The sequence below is a fragment of the Dermacentor albipictus genome, chromosome 2 (assembly GCF_038994185.2).
Source record: "Dermacentor albipictus isolate Rhodes 1998 colony chromosome 2, USDA_Dalb.pri_finalv2, whole genome shotgun sequence".
NCBI lineage: Eukaryota > Metazoa > Arthropoda > Arachnida > Ixodida > Ixodidae > Dermacentor > Dermacentor albipictus.
In genome coordinates this window covers 72,701,672-72,724,246 of record NC_091822.1, presented here as the reverse complement: position 1 = coordinate 72,724,246, position 22,575 = coordinate 72,701,672, and the positions used below count along the sequence as shown (strand labels likewise).

Sequence of the window (22,575 nt, the reverse complement as noted above, 5' to 3'; positions counted from 1 at the left end):
CAAAGCTTGTGGGTTTAAACAGCCTTTAAATGCTATACTTCTCTGTAGCCCGTCGAGTGCATGTCCGCTCTGGGGAGCATAATCAATCTTACAAACATAGGTCCGTGAGTTGTAGTCTGCTGCCCTAAAACAAATCGCGAAAGGTTGCTCTTTAAGCCTTCCGAGTTCCTTAAATATGATCGTTGGCTTCTTCAGGCAGTGTGGCTAACATATAAAGAAGCTGAAATCGCATCCATAAAGTGGTTGCGCATGAGTCTACTGTAACTTATTCGAGCTATTCTTGTATGCGACATGAAGGCGCTGCAATGTATTTTGCTACTCAGCATTCTGACGACTGTTATGTGAGTACAAACTTTTCTTCCACATAGTTAGTGGACAATTGTAGTGGTGATTAGCGACGAGTTATTGGAGTTCAGTGGCTCTATCAAGATCTTGTATGATAATGCTCAAATAGGAAATCACTTATACTTCCCGCTGGCGGTGCAACGCAAAATATAAAATTTGCAAGTGACAGTTCGCGTGCGCTTAATTTTCGTCTCTCGCAGTGGCTATGCAAGCAGGACGTTTTCCGGAGGGGTACCAAGTGGAATTTCAGTGGATAATAGAAGCATCTAGGGCAAGACACCATACTTATCCTTCAGAGCATTGCAGCACTCTTCGCCTTTGAAAGCTGCAAGACTTAAAATTAAGGTTCACTTGGATTGCACCCACGGCAGCCATACTTTTGCAAATGAAGTGCTGCCGTGTGCATTTTATGAGCGTCGTAAGTAAAGCGTCACTCGCGCATAAACGAAATGCTGCCGTTCAACTAATAGGAAGGAAATATGTTTGTTATTGTGCTTTATTTGCTAAAATTTGACCTGACCCCCGAGGCAGTAAATGGAACAGGATATATCACTCCTCTTCTAGCTTTAGTGTACCACCACAAGTTTTTGATAAAGCAAGCAATCCATGCGAAATGCCTTCGATGCGCTTGTATTTATTTTTATCTGCGAAGCAAGGAGCATTAAGGGCAACTGTACCACTTGCACTTTTCATCAGGCAAGAGTATTTTCATTTTCCACATCTGCCTTCACGATGTAGTTATGAAGTTTGCAACCGGTGACTCATTTAAAGAAAACAGTTACCTTGAAATGGCAGAATAAGCGTTACGAAAATTTATTTTGACGCCGTTTTAAAAGGTTTCTTGCTGCTCCTGTCGTCGAGCTTTCTTGTAGATTGCTCCTTTCATTAGGGCAAAATAAATGCTTCGTTGACCTGAACGCGAATAACAGACCTTATAGAAGGGACTGAGCGAACTATTCGGACTGAACTATTCTGTCGTCACAAACGTGGTTAGTTTTCGGCAGCATCCGTCGCTCCTTTCCTCACGTTCGATTTTCACTGATGGCCTCATTCTGCAAGCTTCTATTGATGTATCTGGATATTCTGTTGTTAATAGGAATCCCGCGTATATGTCATCAGGAATTCTAACTTCCTAAACGCCAAATAAGGTTTTTTTCACCTCTATCTACGCACGCTCACTTCCACGATGTTTTCTTAAGCGAAGTTAAGTGCTGTTATCGTAAGATTGTAGTGTAGTACCTTTGAAGTCACTGACTTAGCTTTGACTGTAATTTTAATTTCTCCAACTGACATTGCTGGTCAAATGAGTTCAAGTTTTGAAAAAAACAAATATGACAATGCTTTTTAGCAACATCAACATTTGGCCTTCCATAAGCCGAGTGCATTTCACGCAAAGTTGTCGCGCTCAAAACTAGGTTACAGCAATCTCGTTAACACATTGCCGATTGTGTAAGTTGATTTTCTTGCCCTGCTATTGTGGCAGCTCCAAGTTGTTCGCGCACAAAAGAAGCAATTCACTAAGTGTCAACTACTAGAAAAGCTGTATCAGTTAAAGTACAATGACTTCAGGCATTTCGGTTCTCCAAAACAACGCAGGTTGGGAACAGAGGCATGAGTTCGCAAACATAGCTTTTCAATTTTTCTTTACGCAATAAGGTGCAAGTAATATCAACTAACTTACAAAACAGCCAACTAGCTGTTATATTAACTAACTTGCTTAATATTATTATTAGGCTTAACTTAATATCACCTAACTTACAAACAGCTAATTAGTTAACTTACAGAACTTACAAACTTACATGCTGCAAATACTCGGTAAAATTAGAAGATACCCAATGTATAAGGTACCTTCCCCAATAACTTATGCCGGACTTTCTTGCAGGTGCGCCATCTGGGATCACAAGAAATGCCTTGCATTTGTAAGTTCACTTTGCCGTCACTTTTCCTTAGAAATATGTGCATAATATTATTGTAGTTTCGTCTGTGCCATCGCGTCTCCTGCATATGTGCCTTTATCATTAATCATTATTACAGTGCATGTGTGCATGTGGCTCGTCCATCAGAGGACACGGCGGAAATCACTGAAATCACCGCACTGACTCACAGTGGACCAGTGTAGTCAGCGGCTTCGCATAGGGAGGGCCAGTTTTGGAACGCTGTCATGACGAGCGGTGTCGGAGCCAGCTGCGGTGGAAGATTACCACGAACGCGCGAGCAGTGGCACGAGCGGGTCTCTGTGATCATGTGACTTTTTATGCGAAGCATATTACGAGAGCTCAACCCAGCTCCTCAGGCGCGGCGGTGTCGCCATGAAACCACGTGACACCGTGACGTCACGACAGAGGAGAAGTGGCTTTGGCTCAACTCTTGCAAGACGGGCTGGGTGGGAATCGAACCAGGGTCTCCGGAGTGTGGGACCGAGACGCTACCACTGAGCCACGAGTATTTTTTTTTTCTTTATTGCCTTTTCACAAACGCAAACAAAAAGATCAATTACACGACATGTACATATTCTAAAAACACCAGCCACAGCTCGGCCAGTGTAAGGTGTTTAGAAGGGCTTCACAGAAGCCAATTGGTCTAGTACAGGAAGCCATTCCGGGGGTTCACATAGTGCTCTGAACAAGTCGCGTGTGTATATAATGCTCTCAACAAAATAGTGTCTTGCTGAGTGAGCCTGTATATGACAATGTCTGATGTCCATTCTCGTCTTCCATACGCTATGCATGCAAAGCAGCATTAGCATATCACTCGGCGCTTCCCCTGTTTCTGCACGTGGAAGAAACCGGATTCCAAAAGGGCTTATCGGCAATTCTTTTTTAAGTGTTCTTTGTAGGACGTCCCACAGAAATACGGCGTCATGGCAGTCAATAAAAATATGCTCAATTGATTCTGGCTTATTACAGATTAAGCAGTTTACCGACCAAGGTACAGAAAGACCTTTGCTTTGTAACCATGGCTTTACAGGGAGAGTGTCAGTATGTAATTGAAAAAAGAACGTTTTAGCAGAGGGTCTCACTGGCATTTTTTAAACGCGCTTTAGCACATCGCGCTCAGGACCTAGCCTGTAGGCAGCTCGGTAAACCGGTAATGGTAAAAATACATCGAGAATATCAGAATACAAACGCTTTTTCGTGACATCACACAAGTATTCATATGAGAACCTTGCCTTGAGCAGGCGTACAGAAGTAACCACTTCACGCAAGTAAGGACTGAGCGGTCCAGCTCCAAAAGAAACAGATGACACGACAAAGTCAGATAGATAATCCTGCAATCGTGCTTGGATCACAGTTCTCAAAAACACATCAGTTTGGTCCCGCACAAAGAAGAATCTGCTTACTAGCTGCTTGAAAAACAGGTGTGAGAGCCCTAGCCCACCATTTTTCACCTTGTGAAACAAATTGCACCGGCTTGTGCGCTCCCATTGCGATCCCCAAATAAAGGTCGCAAACACTCGGTGGATTTTTTGAACCGAAGTTCTTGTCATGGCCATCACTTGCAACACGTAGAACACTTTTGCAATTAAAAACATATTACAAACGGAAGCTCTTGCGAACATTGAGAAGTTATGGCCACCCCATTTATCGGTAGCATTTTTGACGCGTTTATTTTCCTCAGACCAATATTCATCAGCATTGAGGTAGTTATTTAGCGGGACACCGAGGTAATTTCCGGGGGAGACGGTCCAATTCATATTACAGTACACCTCGGGGGTGCTCTGCCAGTTGCCATGCCAAAATCCAAGGCATTTCGACCAACTGATCACGCTACCAGTTGCTGTGCAGAACGCCTTAGCAACACTGACAACTTCCTGCACGCTTCTAGCATCAGTGCAAAACACGGCTATGTCGTCCGCGTACGCTAAGACCTTAACTTCACTGCTGAAAAAAGTGAAGCCTCGAATACATGGTGTTGCAAGCAAACGTAAACAAAACGGCTCCAAGTATATCGCAAAAAGTAGAGGGGACAACGCACATCCTTGTTTCACACTCGACCGCACAGGAATTGACATACTTAATTCTTTGTTGATCACTAATTTGGCTGTGCAATCATGATACACCATTTTAACGCCTTCAGTAATTACAGATCCAACATTTACGTGCTCCAGCAATAAAAACAGAACTTCATGTACAACTTTGTCGAACGCTTTATGTAAATCTAGCTGAATCATAGCTACGCGGTCATGCATTGCGTCACAACATTCCAGAATACTTCTTGCTATGTGTATGTTTGTAAAAATTGTTCTACCTTTAATGCCACAGGTTTGATGCGGGCCAACGAGGGACTTAATAACGTTTTGGAGCCTTCTAGCTAACACTTTCATGTATATTTTATAATCTGTATTGGTCAAACTAATGGGACGGTAGGACTCTACTGAAAGTAATTTTGCAGGATCGTCAGTTTTGGGGATCATTACTACGTGCGCAGTCCTGAACGAGAGAGGCGCTTGCTTTTTTTCATAGCATTCAGCGATCACTCGGTGTAAAGCCACTGCCATTTCTGCCTTAAAAAATTTGTATACGGCTGCGCCCAGTCCATCTGGCCCAGGTGACTTGCCATTACCCAAGTCATCGATTGCCGCTTCAATTTCGGCCACGGTAATTTCAGATTCCAGTGATTCTCTAACCGTGTCCTCTAATCTTGGCATAAGAGTTAGAAAGTGGGCTTTGAAGTACTCGGGGTCATAAATTCTTCCTCCAAGAAGTTCGGTATAAAAATCAACAAATGCACGTTTTATTTCTTCGCTTTCTCGTGTAATTTTGTTGTAATAGCGAATTTCATTTATCTCCTTATTTGCAGCATGCTTCTTTTCTTCACTTAGCACACGCTTATTGGGCGTTTCGCCCAGCCACAACTTTTCAGTGCGCGCCCTTATCATTGCGCCGCGGTACTTATCTTCGTCGATCAACTCGAGTTTCGCTTTCACCTCTCGTATTTCTTTTTTAAACGCTCCAGGCACTTCATGTTCTACCCCTAACATGTACACCAGTTCACTGTGTAACTGTTCCTCTTGTTGCCTTTCCTTGTGACGCAATACGCATGCTCTATCGATGGCAGCAATTTTAAAGTCGCATTTAAACTGCTCCCACACTGATATGAAACAGTTGGTTTCCGTATGCAGGGCATTTGAAAGATACTCCTTGGCTCTCGTGACAAACAATTCATCTTGCAGCAGTTTTTCATTGAACTTCCACAGGAACCAATTAAACTTGACACTCTTTCGTTTTTCGCCAATCGTAATCGAGACCAAACTATGATCGCTAAAACTGAGATATTGTGTTTCATAAGAGGAACACAGTGGTACAAACTTCGCCGGTACGTATATTCTATCAAGCCTCGCATGGGAATCACCTTGAAAGTGCGTATACCGTGCTTGGCCATCTCGCGTCATTGCATAACCAATGTCCTCAAGCTCTCTCTCATTTACTATCGCGTTCAACAGCTCAGCGCTTCTATCGCGTACTTTGAGGCTCGTCGTTTTATCTTCAGCTGTACAGACGCAGTTGAAATCCCCAAGAAGCACAACATGTCGTTCTGTTTTCAAAAATCCTTCAGCATACTTAAAAAAAATTTCGCGTTCATGAATTTTGTTCGGTGCGTAGATGCAGACAGCGCGCCACAGTAGACCAGCAAAAATAAAATCACATGCTACAAGTCTCCCACTTTCGCAGGTGGACACTTTTTCTACAACCGATATGCTATTGCGAATAAAAATGACGCAGCCTCCTGACCGTCCAACAGCATGGCACACACATACACTGTATCTAGATCGAAAAACTTGAACCATCTGTTCTGTTTGCTCCTCACTCTCAATTTTTGTTTCTTGCACAGCCAGAAGGTCAACGTCATTCTCTAAAAGCATGCGACTAATCTGGCACTGCCGCCTGCGCGAACACATTCCTCGCACATTCAATGTCGCAACGCGTAGGCCAGATTTAAAGTTAGACGCCATCTCATGGGGTTGCTTGGCCAAGCGTCCTACTCACATCGAAGCTGTGGGGTTCTTGTAGTCATCGTTGAGGGCTACTGGAACGGGTCCTCCGCTAGGGCGGAGGCGTTTTAGGGGCCACCCTACTGCCAGGCGGCACGTTCGGCTGCGGTTTGCGCATAGACCGCCGCGTAGTCGATTCCTTCGTTGGAGGTTCGCCGGTGCCCGACGCAGTAGTTATTCCTGCATTGCCAGTGTCTTCGTGAGCACGCTTTGCAGCGATGCTTCCGGTCGTAATCATCTCGACGTCCGTTGCTTCCCGGCCGACTTCTTGCGGCAGTGACGATGACGCGCTTGCTGCGTTCACGCCTGCGTCGCATGTCGCAGTCTCTGGCTTCGTTTCCGGGGCTGCAGCCAAGGGCAGGTTCGCTTCCTGGACAGCTCCTGGGGAGGGTTCAAGGGGCTTTGCAGGAGTCTTCGCCACGTCGTTGTCCTCCCTGCTAGCTTCTTCGGCATCTGCGGCGTCCATCATGTGTTCGGATACTACGTCCCTTTGGAGTGGGCCTGTAACGCTGGCATAAGAGCGCACACATTGGGAATCATCGTGGCCGAAGCGACGACAGACCCCACATCGTGGAACGCGGCACTCTCGCCGGATGTGTCCGATGCCACGGCATCGGAGGCAGAGCGGCGCTCTGCCAGGAACGAAGACGAGCGCCATATCCTCAGCAACACGCAGTTGGTGTGGTAGGTCGTCCACAGTGAGGCCCACATTTAATTTCAGCGTCACCGAGCGGGTGGTTGATCCTTTGTCAATGCAGCCCTTGACCTTCCACTTGTCTCTGCTAATTTCCGTCACTTTTCCAAACGGCGCCAAAGCCACTCGAACGTCTTCGTCCGGTACGCCATGAAGCAGCCAGTATAGCTTCAGTCGGACACCTCGGTCGCGCGGGTCGATGACCATGCAGCGGTGGTCTTTAACGTTGAACGCTTCAGCTTCTAATATCTTCCTCTTGCCTTCCTCGTCCTTAAACGTCACTGCCCACAGGTGATTCATTTGGTATGCCCCGAGGGCCACCACTTCCGGCAGCAACGAAAGACGTGCAAGGCTATCTCGGACATGCTCCACTCGATATGGCCTGGCTTTCACATCGGCATGCAAAAAAACGGTGTTTAAAACAGAAGCACCTGTGGGCAGATGAGGCAGAACAACCTGGTAGTCTTCAGCCGGCTTTTCAGTACACCTGATACCACGGCCCACACGGGCCGCTGAAACCGCCCCTACAAGGGAGCACATGATAGCACGTCCTTCCACTTCGGTAGCCAAGACGCGTCACGCACTGAGCCACGAGTACGATGCTTCAAAGCGGTACAAAAGCGCCTCTAGTGAACGCGGTGTTGCCTTAGAAACGAGCTGTTTCTAAGGCGTGCGTCTCTTGCTCAGGCGCACATTTCGTTGCCGCGCCGAACGCTGCTTTGCTCGACGCTCACCGCGTCCAATGCGGGGCGCGTAGTCGCTGCCCTGTAGCCCATTGTCTTACACCCCTTGGCGGGTCGACGGGAACGCTGTCGCGTTCCACTCTTGAAGGCGAAGCAGTAATGCATGAGTTGTTTCTTCGTCTAGCCGAATCAAATATAGCCAAGCAACAGCAGTTCACCAGGCTAAACAGTGGTTCAACAACTAAAATAAAGGCTAGTATGCTTCGCATCCTGGGCTTAACCTTACCTAAGCCACAGCCATTTTTGACTGAGGCAGCACCGCCGGATTTTCCGCTTTGTGAGCCATATAAGGCTCTCGCGTTAATAAAGCACGATATCCTTCTTAACTCCTTCCCGGCCGTCATTTGCCTCTTTCTCGGCGTCCCGTAAACCAGCCCAAGGCCCTACAAAGATCTGCGTGTGATCTGCGTTGCTGGCCTATTGCAGAGTCAGGTATATTCCGCTGCCCGTGCTGCACTAAGAGGCACTGAATCTGCCTCCATTTACTCCTGCGGCGTCTACCATACCAAGTGCAGCCCTGACGGCCACTCTTCCTCCAACCTCCCACCTTCATTCGGCTGGCGACATGTCGACCGAGAGGCGCGCTACTTGTCGAGTCCGCCGCCTCCAGTACACCGCTCCTTTCTCAGAGGCCGTGCATCCTCTTCTCTATGGTACTAGTCCATCCAATGCACTGGCCCTTTTCATGCCTTTATTACCAACATTGACTGCCCACGACGGTGGTGCCACTACAGATCCAATGCAGGCCCCCGAAGCTCACGCCTAGGGGTCCGTACTAAACGTCTTGTCGCCCGATAATTCAGACGGCCATCCGCCGATCGACTCGGCTCCCGACCATGGCTACTCATAGTGCCCCTTGATTGGCAGCGAAATGTTTCTGCCTGGCACGCTCTTGTCCCTGCTTCCCGGTTCCCTCGGAGAATCACAGTGATCACGCGAATGCCGTTCCCTGCGGATTCTGCTGCGTGCAACCGTGCCCGCTGTCACCACCACGGCTTACTACGACCACGACTTACTACGACCCCCGACGTCAAATACGGCATATTTTCAGTGGTCAGTACAGCCATAGGTGCGGTTAGCATATATCGCTCATCCGACCGAGTCAACCCAGCCTTTTATCTGTGCTCCCCCCGTGGACGTTCTGTGCCTCCTTGCTGTACAACTCACTGCCTGGTCCCACTTGTGCATACATAACCACTTGGCGTAAAAAAGTTTGAGCTGCTGGAGTGAATCACTCTTTAGAAAGTCCATCTAAATTAAAGTCCTGTATATCGAAGTGCGCGAAAATGCCTGAAAAGCGCAGAAGATGTTAGCCAACATGAAATAATGCTTGGAAAGTATGTGAAATTCTTCAAATATAATGAATCCGCACCATTCAGATAGACGTGCTACGGTCCTCTCCCTCTCGTGTACAATAGTTGCGGACAGTTTTTTTAGAACCAAGACATATGAAACAGATGGCCATTTTAAGTTCGGAAGGCTGTTGTGATACCTGCATGTTCCGGTATATCTTCAGCAAAAATGCATTGTGGTTTTCATTCCAGAGCAGATAACTTTTTCGCATCCCATATCTTAGAATGGCCCCACAATATAATTTATATTACCATTACAAAGGCAAAGCTTTATTTAAATGCAGACTACGTAGTGTATGCGCCATGAAACAGCACCAAGGGAAGAAGGAAACATTATCATATGCCTCAGAAATCAAGTCCAGCTGCACTTGAACAAATGTGGAATATATTTCGATGGACTAGTACTTCAGAAGCTTTTCCAGAAGTACGTCCAACTATACTTTTGCTATTGCCATATATCAACGGTACATACATCAGCAAAGAACTGTATACTCTCTTCATACATCTTCATTCAAACTTCCGAAATAGTGGGGGTTTACGCCTGCACTTAGGAAGTGTCTGCAACACCTTGACGCTGTAAAACGTTCTCACCAGAAAGACTATTCCTTTTCTGTCAAGTGTCAAAAAACTAGAACGACAAAGAAAATAGAAAAATAGAAAGACAAAGCCAGTGACGCGTCGACCATTCCTTCCATTCGAAACCCTTAAGCAGGGCTGCCCCTTTAGAAAACTCCTTGAAGATAAAAGAAGCTGATAACGTGTCCTGTCTAAGTACATCCAAGCGCGCCTGTCAGTCCTTCCGGTCGATGTTCCTTTCCGCATAATACACTTTGCGCAAGTCATTGACGTCGTCAAGAAACACCGCCAATCCAGTGTTTTTATTTCGAGGTGAGGCCACTATACTAGAACAGACCCAAGGAAGCTCCAGTCATGACAGTAGAAGGGAGCACTGACTTGGGTGGACACAATTTCATATGTGTGGAGCTGTTCTGTAGAAAATGTCTTGAATCTACTAAGAGTAGGCTTAAGCTCTAAATAGCACCAGTTTTTTCTGATTTATACGCAGACACTGTAGACAGACGGTTGACAGATGATTATTTCGTATGCACCGAGCGAAGCAAACTTAGTGCTTTTAGCGTCCAGCACGTGCTCAAGATGTTCCAAGAGGAAGAGGAAGGCCTTGAATTCATATATGACGAAGCAGAAGCATTAAAGACACAATTACGGAATCTAAAATTCAGCTTTGAACATGATCGCACGTGTTTTTCTTGTAAAACAAAAGGATAAAAGGGAATCTTTCGGTACGACTGGGCCACTGAAATGTTATAAGGAGAGCATATGGGAAATAATAAATCGAGCAGGCAATTACGAAATTCGGCCACCATGAAGTCGCTGAACGCTTAAGTGGATATATAGTTAGAACGAAAAGAAACTCTTACCCTGATGGCGCAAACTGGCCAACAGATTCTAGCTCAAATAAAAGAGCCGGACATTCCGCACCGAAAGAACAACGATAACACTAATAGACCAGTCATTCTGCCTGACGTACACAACTTAACGCATTGCCTAAAAATTGGGGCTGAATGGCATGGCTTCCTAGTTTTGTTCTGTGCGCCGATCAAGCTAAGGGAATTATGCAAGAATGTAAATTTGGATAAGGAGAGCATGATGGCGAACATGTGGCGCGATGCATGCGGAAAAGCTTGCAGATTGCGAATGCAATGTGATGTAGGAGATCCCATTTTCATGCTGCTAGGTATACATTAAGAAAGCGGGACGTTATCTCAGTGATAGGCTTAGAGAACACTAATACATGTGCCAGATGGGGGCTGTGTCTAACAATCACGCCATGCGTTGTAAAATGTGAAAATGCACGCCAAACGTCGAAGAAAAAGAGCAGTCGTCGCTAAAGAAAAAGAAAAATTGAAAAGAGAAATTCGAGAAGCTGTAAATATACATTGACAAATATACATGCGCGCGCGCGTTCAGCTAGGCTCATTGGGGCCGAATTCACATTGGCACGTGAGGCACGCATACGAAGGAATTCTCAACAAAATACTACACAAAATGTGAGGAGGCGATCTGAGAAGATCTAATGATTCCCCCCTTGGTTCACGCAGACGCAATGCATGGCTGTGTCCAATTAAATATGTGATTTCATGGGACAATAAACCCGTTGGTAGCTGGCGCTTCTTCGTGTCGCTTAGCCTGTTAGTCCCATTTCAGCGCCCATCTTGTCCCCGTTGGTGTGAACTGTACATAGCTCAGTACAAAATAGCGCACAGCAATTAACCGAATTCATCGCTCTGTTAGGTGTCGACCACGTTTCTAATAAATTTTCAGGAGACGATGTAATAAAATAGCTGCATGCAATTTCTAGTTAACTTAGGGTGGCCCAGTTGAATACGGCTGACTTTACAAACCAAAGCATTTGTCCCCTGGATTCCTCCCTAAAGCTCTGTCTTCGGCTCAGTACCATAAATCAGGAAAAAAAAGCGAGATTACGCATTGCATTACGATATAAATCTTTGAGTAGTTGCGATGCTTGCAATCAGCCCACGGGTGCTTTTAAAGCACCTCGGCTTGACGTCAGCCGTGATCAGTGATGAAGGATTCTATTTTCTTGTCGAGTCTCTCTAGCTTGATGTACAAAACGGCTTTTTGCAGTCTGAAAAGAGAACACTTACACAAAAGGTGAGCAATCATCTGTCTGCAGCCACAAAAGCAATATAAAAAAAATCTGGCCTTTCCAATCGAAAAAAAGCGCGCTTTTGTATAATGATGCTCCATGCCAATGGCAACCAACTTGTGTCAGGTCACGCCGTGAAGCTCATGTCTTTTCTGCACATCTAACTACCTTTTATACGTTCCGCCAGTGCAAAGTAGGACACTGGAGAGAGATTGCTGTTAGATGGTCTTTCGCCCATTTGCTATCTCTGTCTTTCAAATAAAACCGGTTGTTAAACGCTCTTACAGACTTTCACAACTTGGCATGCATTATGCGAATTCGTGTCAGGATCTCACACGCATCACATCCACAAACATCATGTTCTAAATCACTTCCCGAGTTTGGGTATTGCATAACTAAAACCAGCCAAGCCCTCTGAATGATTCCAAAGAAGCAGGAAGAAATGTTGCGACAGCGTTTGGCTTTCTAAAATGTTTCAGTACCAAGAGAGTCAGGTTTTATGGGAGCGTGACAACTGAAGGGAAAATGATTGTACTAACCTCGCACTAAAGTACTCCAAAGAAAGGATAGGGTGCATGCAGTGGCAGAACACATGAAATAAATGTTCACTCTTTGCTCCTAAGCACACTTCATTGGCAATCGTTTCGAGGGAATTCTGGTCCTTCCCCATGGCTCTGCTCGGGAGAAGAACAATCGTTTATTAATGGCACGAGCACCGAGTGGCACTCTTGTTTCTTGCGCAGCATTTCCGTTTCGCCTCCTAAGAAGAACGAGGACGAAATTCAAAGTCAATAAACACGAAAATAGTACAGTACAAAATTCATGGGTTTCATTATAGACAGGGTTTCAGAGCATAAGTTGAGTTACAAGTTGAGTTATACCCCAGTCACACGGGCACTCTCAAAGTCCTTTGAGCCAAAGATCCTTTCCTTCAAGGGAGAATGCACACTGTCACACAGGCACAGCAAAGGAGCCCTACTGGAAGAGAGCTTTCAGTCAAAGGAGTGCGCGTTCGTCCTTTGAAACCTCAAGGGAGTACTGTCGAGCCTAGAGGGCGTGCGACAGCAGAACAAATAACCTCTAAAATGTGGAAGTTAAATTTTTACCTCTTTAGAACAACCATATAGGTGCTGTATACTATTACTACAGAACTAAACACTTTCGGGTCACCGGCAACCTCCATCATGCAAGCGCCGGTACAGCAGCGCTGGCACGGCCTGTCGTCAGCAGCAACGTCGACGCAACACTGGTGCCATGTGCGATTTGGTTCTTTGGTTAGCGGCTGCTAGGCATCCCAGTCTCCTCAGCTTTTTTTCTGCTCGTCTTCTGTTTTGTTCTGCTTCTGTTTTGTTGGTCACTTTTGCTTTGTAGTTCTTTATTTTGCCGCGTTTACGCGTACCTACCGCTACCTAGCCACAAGGAATGAAACAAAACAGCTGAAGCAAGGGTAACAACGAATAATCGACGCCAACATGCGATGTACGAAGCGGTACACATGGTGACCATCATTGCTATAAATACATCTGTATTTCGTAAAGTAATGCCTTTACTAGGCGTGCATTTTGTTTTGATGTTTCTGTGCATTAGGGAAAATAAATATTGTTGAAAAAAATGTGACAAATTCATTATACGAGGCACCTGGGCCATATTTTTTATTACTATCAAGGCAATGGCAGTGCTAAGCATACGTTGCGGCTTCTGTTAAAAGCTTCAACGGAAACTACCTGGAGACCATGTAGCACTGACACATATCCCTTGAACTAATGTGCCTTTGAAAGCTCAACGCTCCTCAACTTCAAAGGACTTCTGGCATGCTCGTGTGACTGGGGTATTAGTGAAGTGGCTGGACTAATTAGAAGTATTTAAAATCATTGATTACCGCACACCAGAGCACAAAATCGTAGATGAAGGACCTGCCACGTGAGCACAGCCTTGATGAAATTCCTGGAAATCTGGGAATAGACAGCGGCAGTAATGACGTCAGTGTTGACGTCACACACGAGAAAGTGGCATCATATTTAACTGGCTAGTTAATGAAAACCAGTTGCCTGGCATAGACTGAACATCTGCCTAGCAAAGCGGATGTGACGTCACTCCCCATTCTCTCGCTTCTTCTCTCCCGGCGTTCACCTGCGCTCTTGGTTTCTTGCTACAACTGCGCGCGCGCGCTCATTACATGCTCTAACGTCAGCGCCGGAGAGGGCGCGTAAGGTGCGCTTCGTGGCTGCTCGCTAGGGGCGGTGAGGTGGCACGGACTGCGCTTCCTCCTCGCTCTGCCTCGCTGCTCGCCCGCATATCATGCGAGGGGAAAGACGTTCGCTTGCTTAACCTAAAAAACACCAATACCGAGATGCGAATGCCACTAAGAGGCACCTAAGTCGAAGATTCGGGTCGGTTACCACCTTTTTTACTGAAGCATAACATAAAAGTATAACACATTTTTCAGCTAATGTTAGCCAAGGTGTTAAAAAAAACCAAAGAAGAGCGCGATGCAAAGATACTATTTGAAGACCTACAGTGTTCGGTCGTCAGTACAATTTTAAGGCTTACTGCGTTTGGTCTTAAGTGGTCTGACGAAGTCTTCATCATGATTCTCAATCTTCGTTTTTTTCATTCAACATTTTGGATAACAATAGCTGAGACACCTAATTTACCCCAGTCAGATTGTGCTGATATGACGCACCCGTATATCTCAGGTGCCACTAAAAGCCTAATACTATGTCGCCTAATGGATTCCGGTTCCGTGACATCAGAGTTTGTTCTTAAACGGTCATTCATTCTACGTTTTAGCTTTCCTCGTAATCAAACGCGTGTGTCTGGATCACCTGCTTCGCCGCCTAATCAGTTACCATGGTCTCTACACATATAAATGAGGGCTCGTATCTATGAAATTATGCTTACGGGAGAGAGAGATTTTCACTGCAACGCAAAATAACAATCGGCTCTATAACGACAGCATCACCGCTGGAAAGGTCATCCATTCCTTGAACGGTAGTTACTTGAGCGAAATGTTGTGCACTTAGGTTCAGAATGGTTAGCGCTGCAGTATCAAAGCGGGCTGTTGGATAGGGACCCTTTTCCGGGCATTACTCAAGTTCCCCGACCACATCAAATTGCTGTCGCATTCCAATTATGGTGCACTGGGGTGCGTCTACCACGTTACCGGACCCGTCAGACAGGTTGGCAACGCCCACCTCATGCCCCGCACGTCGAGCTATTGTCTCCCCCCCCCCCCCCCCTGCTTTACTCTTCCCGAAAGTGCAACGGGAGGCTGGCACGGTTCCATGCAGTTGATCTTCGTCCTGCAAAAAAGCTGTTTTGCGGCTCTGGAAGGTCGTTCGAGAACAACCCGTCTACTCCAGGAGAGCGCTTCCAGGCGAGAAGGTGACGCCGGAGGCAAATCAACCCTCGGACAATGGAGCCCTTGGAGCGTCCCCATTGGCCGAATGTGGAGGCACTTGCACGGGCGCCTACCATTGGAGAAAAATTACGTCACCTGAGCTAGCTCGACGATTGGTAGATAATGACGGGACCCCGAGAGACCGAAGTGGTTAAAAGCGAGAGACAGGGGGGAGAGTCTTTTTTCGTTCTTCTTGCCACGGGCCGCAGCGTCCGATTTCCTGCCGGCCGTCGATGACTTTATGAGTGTTCATTACTTTGTGGTAATACTGTGAATAATGTAATAAACCTTCAATTCGCAAAATCCTCCTCAACGTCGGCCAACTCCTGCATGCAACGGCAAGGTCTAATGGGGCCCATCATAACTCACGCCACATTTGCAACTGCCTGTGTCAATTTTTTCAACACAAAGACCAGCAGCAAAGAACGTATACAGATGAGCCATGTTCTCCTACTTTGTGCATGCATGCTGTTACGATACACTAGCCTTTAATTGAGCTGGAGGAGGGCTCGTGCGTACTTTGCTTGAGCTGTGTAGTGGCGCCGCGAGTACAGCTTCACAGGCTATTAAACTAATGAGGGGCTCGAAGTGGCAAAAAGCAGATGGTGGTGTTTGTGTTGGCGTCATGCTCTGCAGCCTCACTGTCCATTATTTCTTAATGTTCGCTGAAACCAAAAGTAACCATGAACACTTGAACCGACTGATTAAAATTGCTCCATGCAGTCATGATGATAATGATGCATAAATTTATCGTCCTGAGCAAGTCCTCGCCTGAGATAACGTGCGCATCATTTTCACTTTCAAACACTTCAACAATCACCTCGGGCGTTGTGCTGATCAGGCTGAAGTCGAAGGCAGGATACTTGTCCTCATTGGTATGGAGATAGATTCTAAACAGGGTCATGTGCATTGATCCAGTATCCTCGAAGGCTGAGTCTTGCCAGAATCTCGCCACTATGGGTCCTTTAGCAGCCACTTACTTTATTTGGGACAATGTAACAAATAACTTCGTATTGCCTGCACCATTCGATCTTGTCTGCCTATTGCGGTCATTCCGCGAATGCTTGACCAGAACCAAATTTGGATTGTGAAAATAGACTACTTTACTGTCTGTTTATTTTTTGCGAGTGAAGTCGTCATCTAACATTCGAATACGCCAACACGTTCTCATCGACTGGCGACTTCTACCAGCGACTATAACGATCGCATCGTGTTCCATTTTTGGAAAGTGACCTATATCTACCCGTATGCCTGCATATTTTACTACAATATACTTCCAGTACGCTGTTATTATGGCGCGCATGACCCATTATCTTGGCGACAGCACTACTGTTTGTTCATACTGATATAAAACTCAATGCGCCGCACAGTGGCGATTTGTGAACCACCATATTTCTGTCGATCAAGTTATAAACGATTGCCAGCTCGTTGTCTGCCTAGCATAGGACGAAATGGTTTCGGTGAACGGCGACAGCAGATTTGTTTCCTAGAATGTGCGACATTTGAGCATGCTTTCCCTCGAAAAGATTGCCTAAAAGGTAAGCCGTAAAGGGATAACACAGACGCGCATTCAAAAAATTATGGATTATGCCACATCGCTTTTGGCTGAGCCTACGCGCATTTCGTTTTAATCACTGCTACTTCGTATCAAAACAATGTTGAAAAAGCCAGAATTCGATGTCGCGCAAACAATTTTTGTATTTTTTTTTCAGTGCCGACCCAGTAGCGGCAACAGCAGCACTTGCGGGACTGGTTGCAAGTGCCACGGTTTTCGTTACATGCCAATGATTGGAGGCTGCCTTGACAACTCCCTTTCAGTTCCCTGGATGTTCCGTCCAATGCGAAGGATTTTGGGAAAATAGCTACATATTTCTAGTCACCCTGGCATTGAAAATAAAGAGCAGTCACTGTTTGGAGCCTCGTCTTTTTGTCTTATCTTAGTGAAAAACTGACGCGTACGAAATTTTACAGAAGCGCTGACCCTTCATAAGTGATAAAAACTAAATTCCTAGGCGCTGAAGAAATAGCCATAACATTTACATTGTGGGAACCTTTTGTCTTACCGCGAAAATAAATATGCCATAGCCTTTGAGGCAGAACACCGAGTCCACCAGGCCCACAAGTTTTTGTGAATTTGTTTGACATTACCTGTAAACTGCTGTCTCCTGCTTAGTTGCGTTTGAAATGGGGTCTCATACACATCCGCCGTACTTGGCAGTGATCGGAGAAGGTTGCCCCCAGGATCCTCAACGGCACCGAGGACGACATTGACAGCGACTAAACCATGCACCGAAATCTCAGCAGTGAAGAATCTTGAGACTCCTTCTAGCTGGTGCGGAGCCGTAAAGCAAAGAGAAGGTTCCTAAGCACGTCACCATATTGAAGGTCGTCCACCATGAGAGTGTCGCGGAACGCCGAGGTATTTACTGACCATCCTTGTCGCGCCAATACTCACCACTAAAAGGAGATGACAGGCAAGCCATGCCTGCATTTCTAGAGGCGATGATGCCAAAATAAATTAAAGACGTGAGAGTGAACAACCATAAGAACCTCTTAGCGATACACGTAGATCATGCGGCTGCTTTGCATACGTCGTGAAAGGTCGCAGAATTTGCTGGGACTGAACTCCGCCCTCATATTCTGTGGACAAAGAGATCAACACTCGAGTAAATTACGATATTGACGAGATCCTCGCCAACAACGATCGCTTTGTCCCAATCGAGGCAGGTGCGGAAAAAACCGTAATGGGTATTGCTTTTGTCTTGGCACTTCATGGTGTGTAACATTATATTTAAAGACGAATCCTTCCTATCAGATTGGACAATTTCGTCAGGCAGGTCGCCCCTTTATTACGAAATGGGGGCAGTGCTTGAAGTTCATAAAGTTAGGCCATTTGAGTAGTCTGTGGAAGGCACACTGCCACTTGTTCTCGATGGACTAGCCCCCCCCCCCCCCCCCCGCACTACTGACACCTGCCAGGCCAATGTGCTGAACTGCACTGCACAAATAGCAGCGGGCATCGCACTGGACCTTCCAAGGACTGCCCCGTGATTCGAAACGAAATAACAATATTGAAGACATTGATTAGATACCACTTGCCTAACCACGAAGCGGTCGCATCTATTACGCCTAGGTTTTCCGTCGCCGATGTCGTTGAAGAGCCTCCAAAGCTTCCGTACCAGGCGAGCGACAATCAACAATCAATCTACCGCCCGGGCCACATACAGTAGCCACGAAGGACAGACGGGCTTCGCTTGATCTTACCTCCCGAGGCTACACACCCCTGTTGAGCGATATCACACTTCGACAGCAAGTAACAATTTGTCTGCTCCTGACTGACGGATGAAGATCAACAACTTGTGCTCATGATGAGCTTACTGATGAGTGATATTTATGTTCCCCTGGTCAAGGAGCCGAAAGCAACACCTCGAAGTACTTGCAAGTGCTGTATGCCATTAATTCAGTTCTCGCAAGCCTTCATCAGTACTGTGCTTGAGAGCTTATTACTATGCCCCGTCGACAACAGCGGTGGCTCAGGGTTGACGACACAGGCGCCTCCATATTTCAATGCAATGCAAGAAGCCTGAGATCAAGTATTTCTGATTTCTGGCACTTCGTGTTTGAAAACCGCTTTCCTGTAGGGGTCATCTGTGAACCCAAATTGTCGGCCATCATGACTGTCAGCACATGAATATTTAACTTGAACCACGCCCGTGTGTCCGAAATAGTAAGACTCTGGTTTACATTCGCAACACCCTAATTATTTGGCCCAGCCCGTACCGCCACACGGCGACAACAAAGACTTGTGTGCTACTGTGCAAAAGAAGAGGCTGTCTTTTACACTTATCAGCGTCTAACTTTTCCCAACAACTCATTGTGATTGCTAAAAACTAAATAATGTTAGGACTGCGACGCCAAGCCTTTTGATAATAACTGAGGACTTGAACGCTCGTCACCAAATACGGGAAAGCTCGATAAATAATTCAAAGTTCACTGATATCCTTTGCATCAGACGATGACGTTTGTCTCCTAATTGGTGTAAGTCCAACATTTCTGCGAGGGACAAGGTGCAGTAGACACCTAGGTTTGAAATTGGTGTCACATAGCCTCGCTTCGGGTGTGCTGTGGTTCACAGGTACCTAAACTTACGGCGGTGATCATATTACAACCTTTGTTAAAATTTATGGAATAGAAGCCGCAATACAGGCTTTATCTCGAAAAATGGACTGATCAGTTATTGAAGATCTTGTAGATTACACGTGCCAGAAACTTGTCACACGCAGGTTAGAATGCATAATTGCCGACACAATCGACGTTTGTGCGCGTTGTTTCGCATATTCATCGACGCGTAGTCTGATATCGAAACGGAAATGCTTAGTGCGCTACATCGGTGAGCTAAAAGGAGATACAGACGCGCGAATTCTATTCACGACCACAGAGTAGCTCGGTGCATCCAAAAGAAGGTACAGCACAAAATACATGTTAGAGGATCAAAGATGGAAATGCTTTTGTTAGCCATTGGACTACCGGAGGCCACCGTACCGAGCAATGCGAACACTACAAGGTCTTCGCTCATGTTCCCAATAAAACACCCTTTGAACACCGTTGCCTTGTATTCAAACCGCATGAGATAGACGTTGCATAGGCATTCTATGCAAAAATCGCCGGCGGGATAGTTTTACTCACCGTCAAAGTTTTATATGACAGTCCTAGTCCACGAGAAACAAGTACAGGCACCGCAATTGCTATCGCATAGATAGGAACTGCCATGGCGCTCTGTAACTGTTTGTCTTCACCAGAGCTCGATGAAGTAACACACTACTTTGCTACACTTACGTCAAGAAGTCCGAAGACAACTGCTAAGCCTTTGTAAAGGGTTATTGCAATATCACGTCCTTCTTGCGGTATGAAAACAGGAAAAAAGGACACACGGACACAGAGCGCTGCGTGTGTCCCTGTGTGTGTTCTTTTCCTGTATATTAAACGCACAAGCGTAATGCTATTCAAGATGCGTTACCAACAAGCCTACATTGTAACCATCTGATAGCGCACTTCTGCCCAACGCTTGACTGGATCGCAAATGATGACTGTCTCGGCGATAATATGTTTAAAGCTAGAAAAGCACCGCAGCTCACTTCAGCGCGTCAGAAGGAATACTAGGCAACCCAGTTTCTTTGAAAAGGAGGGAGAAAATATGGTTGTAAACACACGAGATTTTTTCCGGGATCATCTTAAGATTGTGGAGGCACAGCATATGAGGACGTTCAAATCGTTTATTTGTATGCATTTCAACCGCAATTTTTTAAAAATAAAGTTGTGCATCATGGCAAATTCAACATAAATTGGGAGGCACAATAGGCTTTTGTGTGACTGGGAACCTGGTAGGCAACGTCGTTGCGGTTAGCGATTAGTGTTGTTTTACGAAGGCTCACGTAATGCCGGCGCGTCAAATAGAAATCGAAGTCCAGGAACACTCCTGGTAGCCCATCACAACGCATTCGAGTTGAATACGAACGCTCCTAAGTGCAAACAATACTGCTGTTAGAACAAACTCTCATGATGCAGTGTTCTGATTCGAAGCGGAACCTCAAACTCTTTAGATCGCTCGTGACTGTATTTCATGAAGACATCGATTCACTGCTTATTATGTTCCTAGTTGGGTGGCAACTAATCACGTCCGCAAAAAGAAAAAAGTAACAGGCCTGCGCGGCACACGCAGCACAGTCCCAGCGTAAGCTGGAGCAGCGGGGACATAGGAAGCCCATTGGAACTCCGGGTGCATAGAGACTGAACTGCCCACCCACCGTAGACGGCGTGCTACGGCTTGTGCTGCTCCTTTCAGAGCGGTATGCTGAGCCCGGCGCTGCCTCGTTTCAGCTGCGTTCGTAGCTAGCTCTATGATTCTCTTCATCAGCAGCTGTTCGTACCTTGATAGAACGCGCAATAATGTGTACCGAAAAATAAACACAGGTATCGATCGAGACTACGCGGCAGACATGTCACATCCCTTGACACGGGGCATGGTGCAATGCAACTGCTACATGTCGTGACACCTCAAAGCAGAAAGCTGGGCTAGTTGGTGTATCATCATTATTCAAAAGACTAGCGCAATATAGCAGGGACAAAGACAGAGAAGACGACAGGACGAGCGCTAATTAGCGGATTAGCGGACGAGCGGATTAGCGCTCGTCCTGTCGTCTTCTCTGTCTTTGTCCCTGCTATATTGCGCTAGTCTTTTGAATCGTGACACCTCGTGGAATGGAACTCAACTACACTGCAAAGTTTGCACGTAGCAACGCTCCGCGGCGTGCATCTCGCATTGCGTCACAAGTGGCACGATGCGAGACTGATGATGATGCTGCTGGTGATGACGATGCTAATTTATTGACGTTGGATTTGACACGAGGCTGTGAGAAATAGCCACCCAGACTGCTTCATTCAATCAGGTACGCTATGCAAATGTTATTCAGTCTAGCATTTTCATACAGATATCCTAAACCTCCTCTTTTATTCCTCAAAACCTCTCTCTCTACCTTCGACCGCTACCTATGCAACTGCTACATGGTGTGACACCTGGTGCAATACTATGTAAGTGCAATGCAAACTGTGCACTTGTCGGCATAAGGCGGCGCGTATCTCATATCACGTGACTCCTCGCGCGCTACGCTGCGTGTATAGTGCATTTCTTATAAGCTGTGAGCAAGCGCTGGCGTAGCACAGTGGCATAGCAGCTGACCTTTGCGCAGCGTGCCCCGCCTAAGTTGCACTGCGAATTGGGTTTTTTTTTTTTCGTCTTTGTGGTGATAGCCACAACGAACACCGGCGGTGGCGGAGGACATCGCCCACCAAAATGGCTGTTGGAATGAGCCCATAAGGTATTATGCTGTAAAAAGAATGGCCGCTTCGCCCCAACGACGTACACCCGTGAGCAAATGTATACGGACTGCAGGGTCCCCGAAAAAACAATTTCTGCCTAATTACCATGCATAGACGAAAACTGATGAGTGCACTAGAAAATTAGTTTTGTCAAGTTTGGACTGCAGTCTTTAATTTCGAGTTGCAATAAATAACATAGCAGAAAACCAGTTTTATTGCGCAATCCCTGGCTCGTATACTTTGCTCACGGGTGTACAACAGTGGTAGCAAGGTTTCGTGTTGCGCTTCAAGTCTTCGGACCGCATTCTAACATCCTAACCTTGCGTGAGTGCGATATGTTGGGTTGACGTAGCCCGCAGGGCAGCTTCTGATGGACAGAAGGCAAGAGTGAACCTTTGATTATTTTTTTAGTCAATATTCTTATATGATATTCACATATTTCTACACTGCATTGGCGTAAACGCGGAATTTAGGTTGGCGAAGA

General features: G+C 46.2%; 1 protein-coding gene and 1 long non-coding RNA gene across 2 annotated transcripts; one reads left to right on the top strand and one right to left on the bottom strand.

Moving 5' to 3' along the window:
- The first annotated feature begins 213 nt into the window (after positions 1-213).
- LOC135908260 (uncharacterized) lies at positions 214-17,109 on the top strand. Its single transcript, XR_010566264.1, has 3 exons — positions 214-341; positions 2,228-2,264; positions 16,928-17,109. It is a non-coding gene; the product is annotated as an uncharacterized lncRNA (long non-coding RNA).
- LOC135908203 (uncharacterized) lies at positions 4,794-7,601 on the bottom strand. The gene has a single exon (XM_065439957.2). It carries the CDS (start codon positions 7,569-7,571, stop codon positions 6,390-6,392), a length of 1,182 nt encoding a protein of 393 aa, XP_065296029.1. The 5' UTR covers positions 7,572-7,601; the 3' UTR covers positions 4,794-6,389.
- Positions 17,110-22,575: the final 5,466 nt, after the last annotated feature.

Coding starts and splice junctions, on each gene's coding strand:
- LOC135908203 (XM_065439957.2), bottom strand. CDS start 7,571: ATGTGCTCCCTTGTAGGGGCGGTTTCAGCGGCCCGTGTGGGCCGTGGT.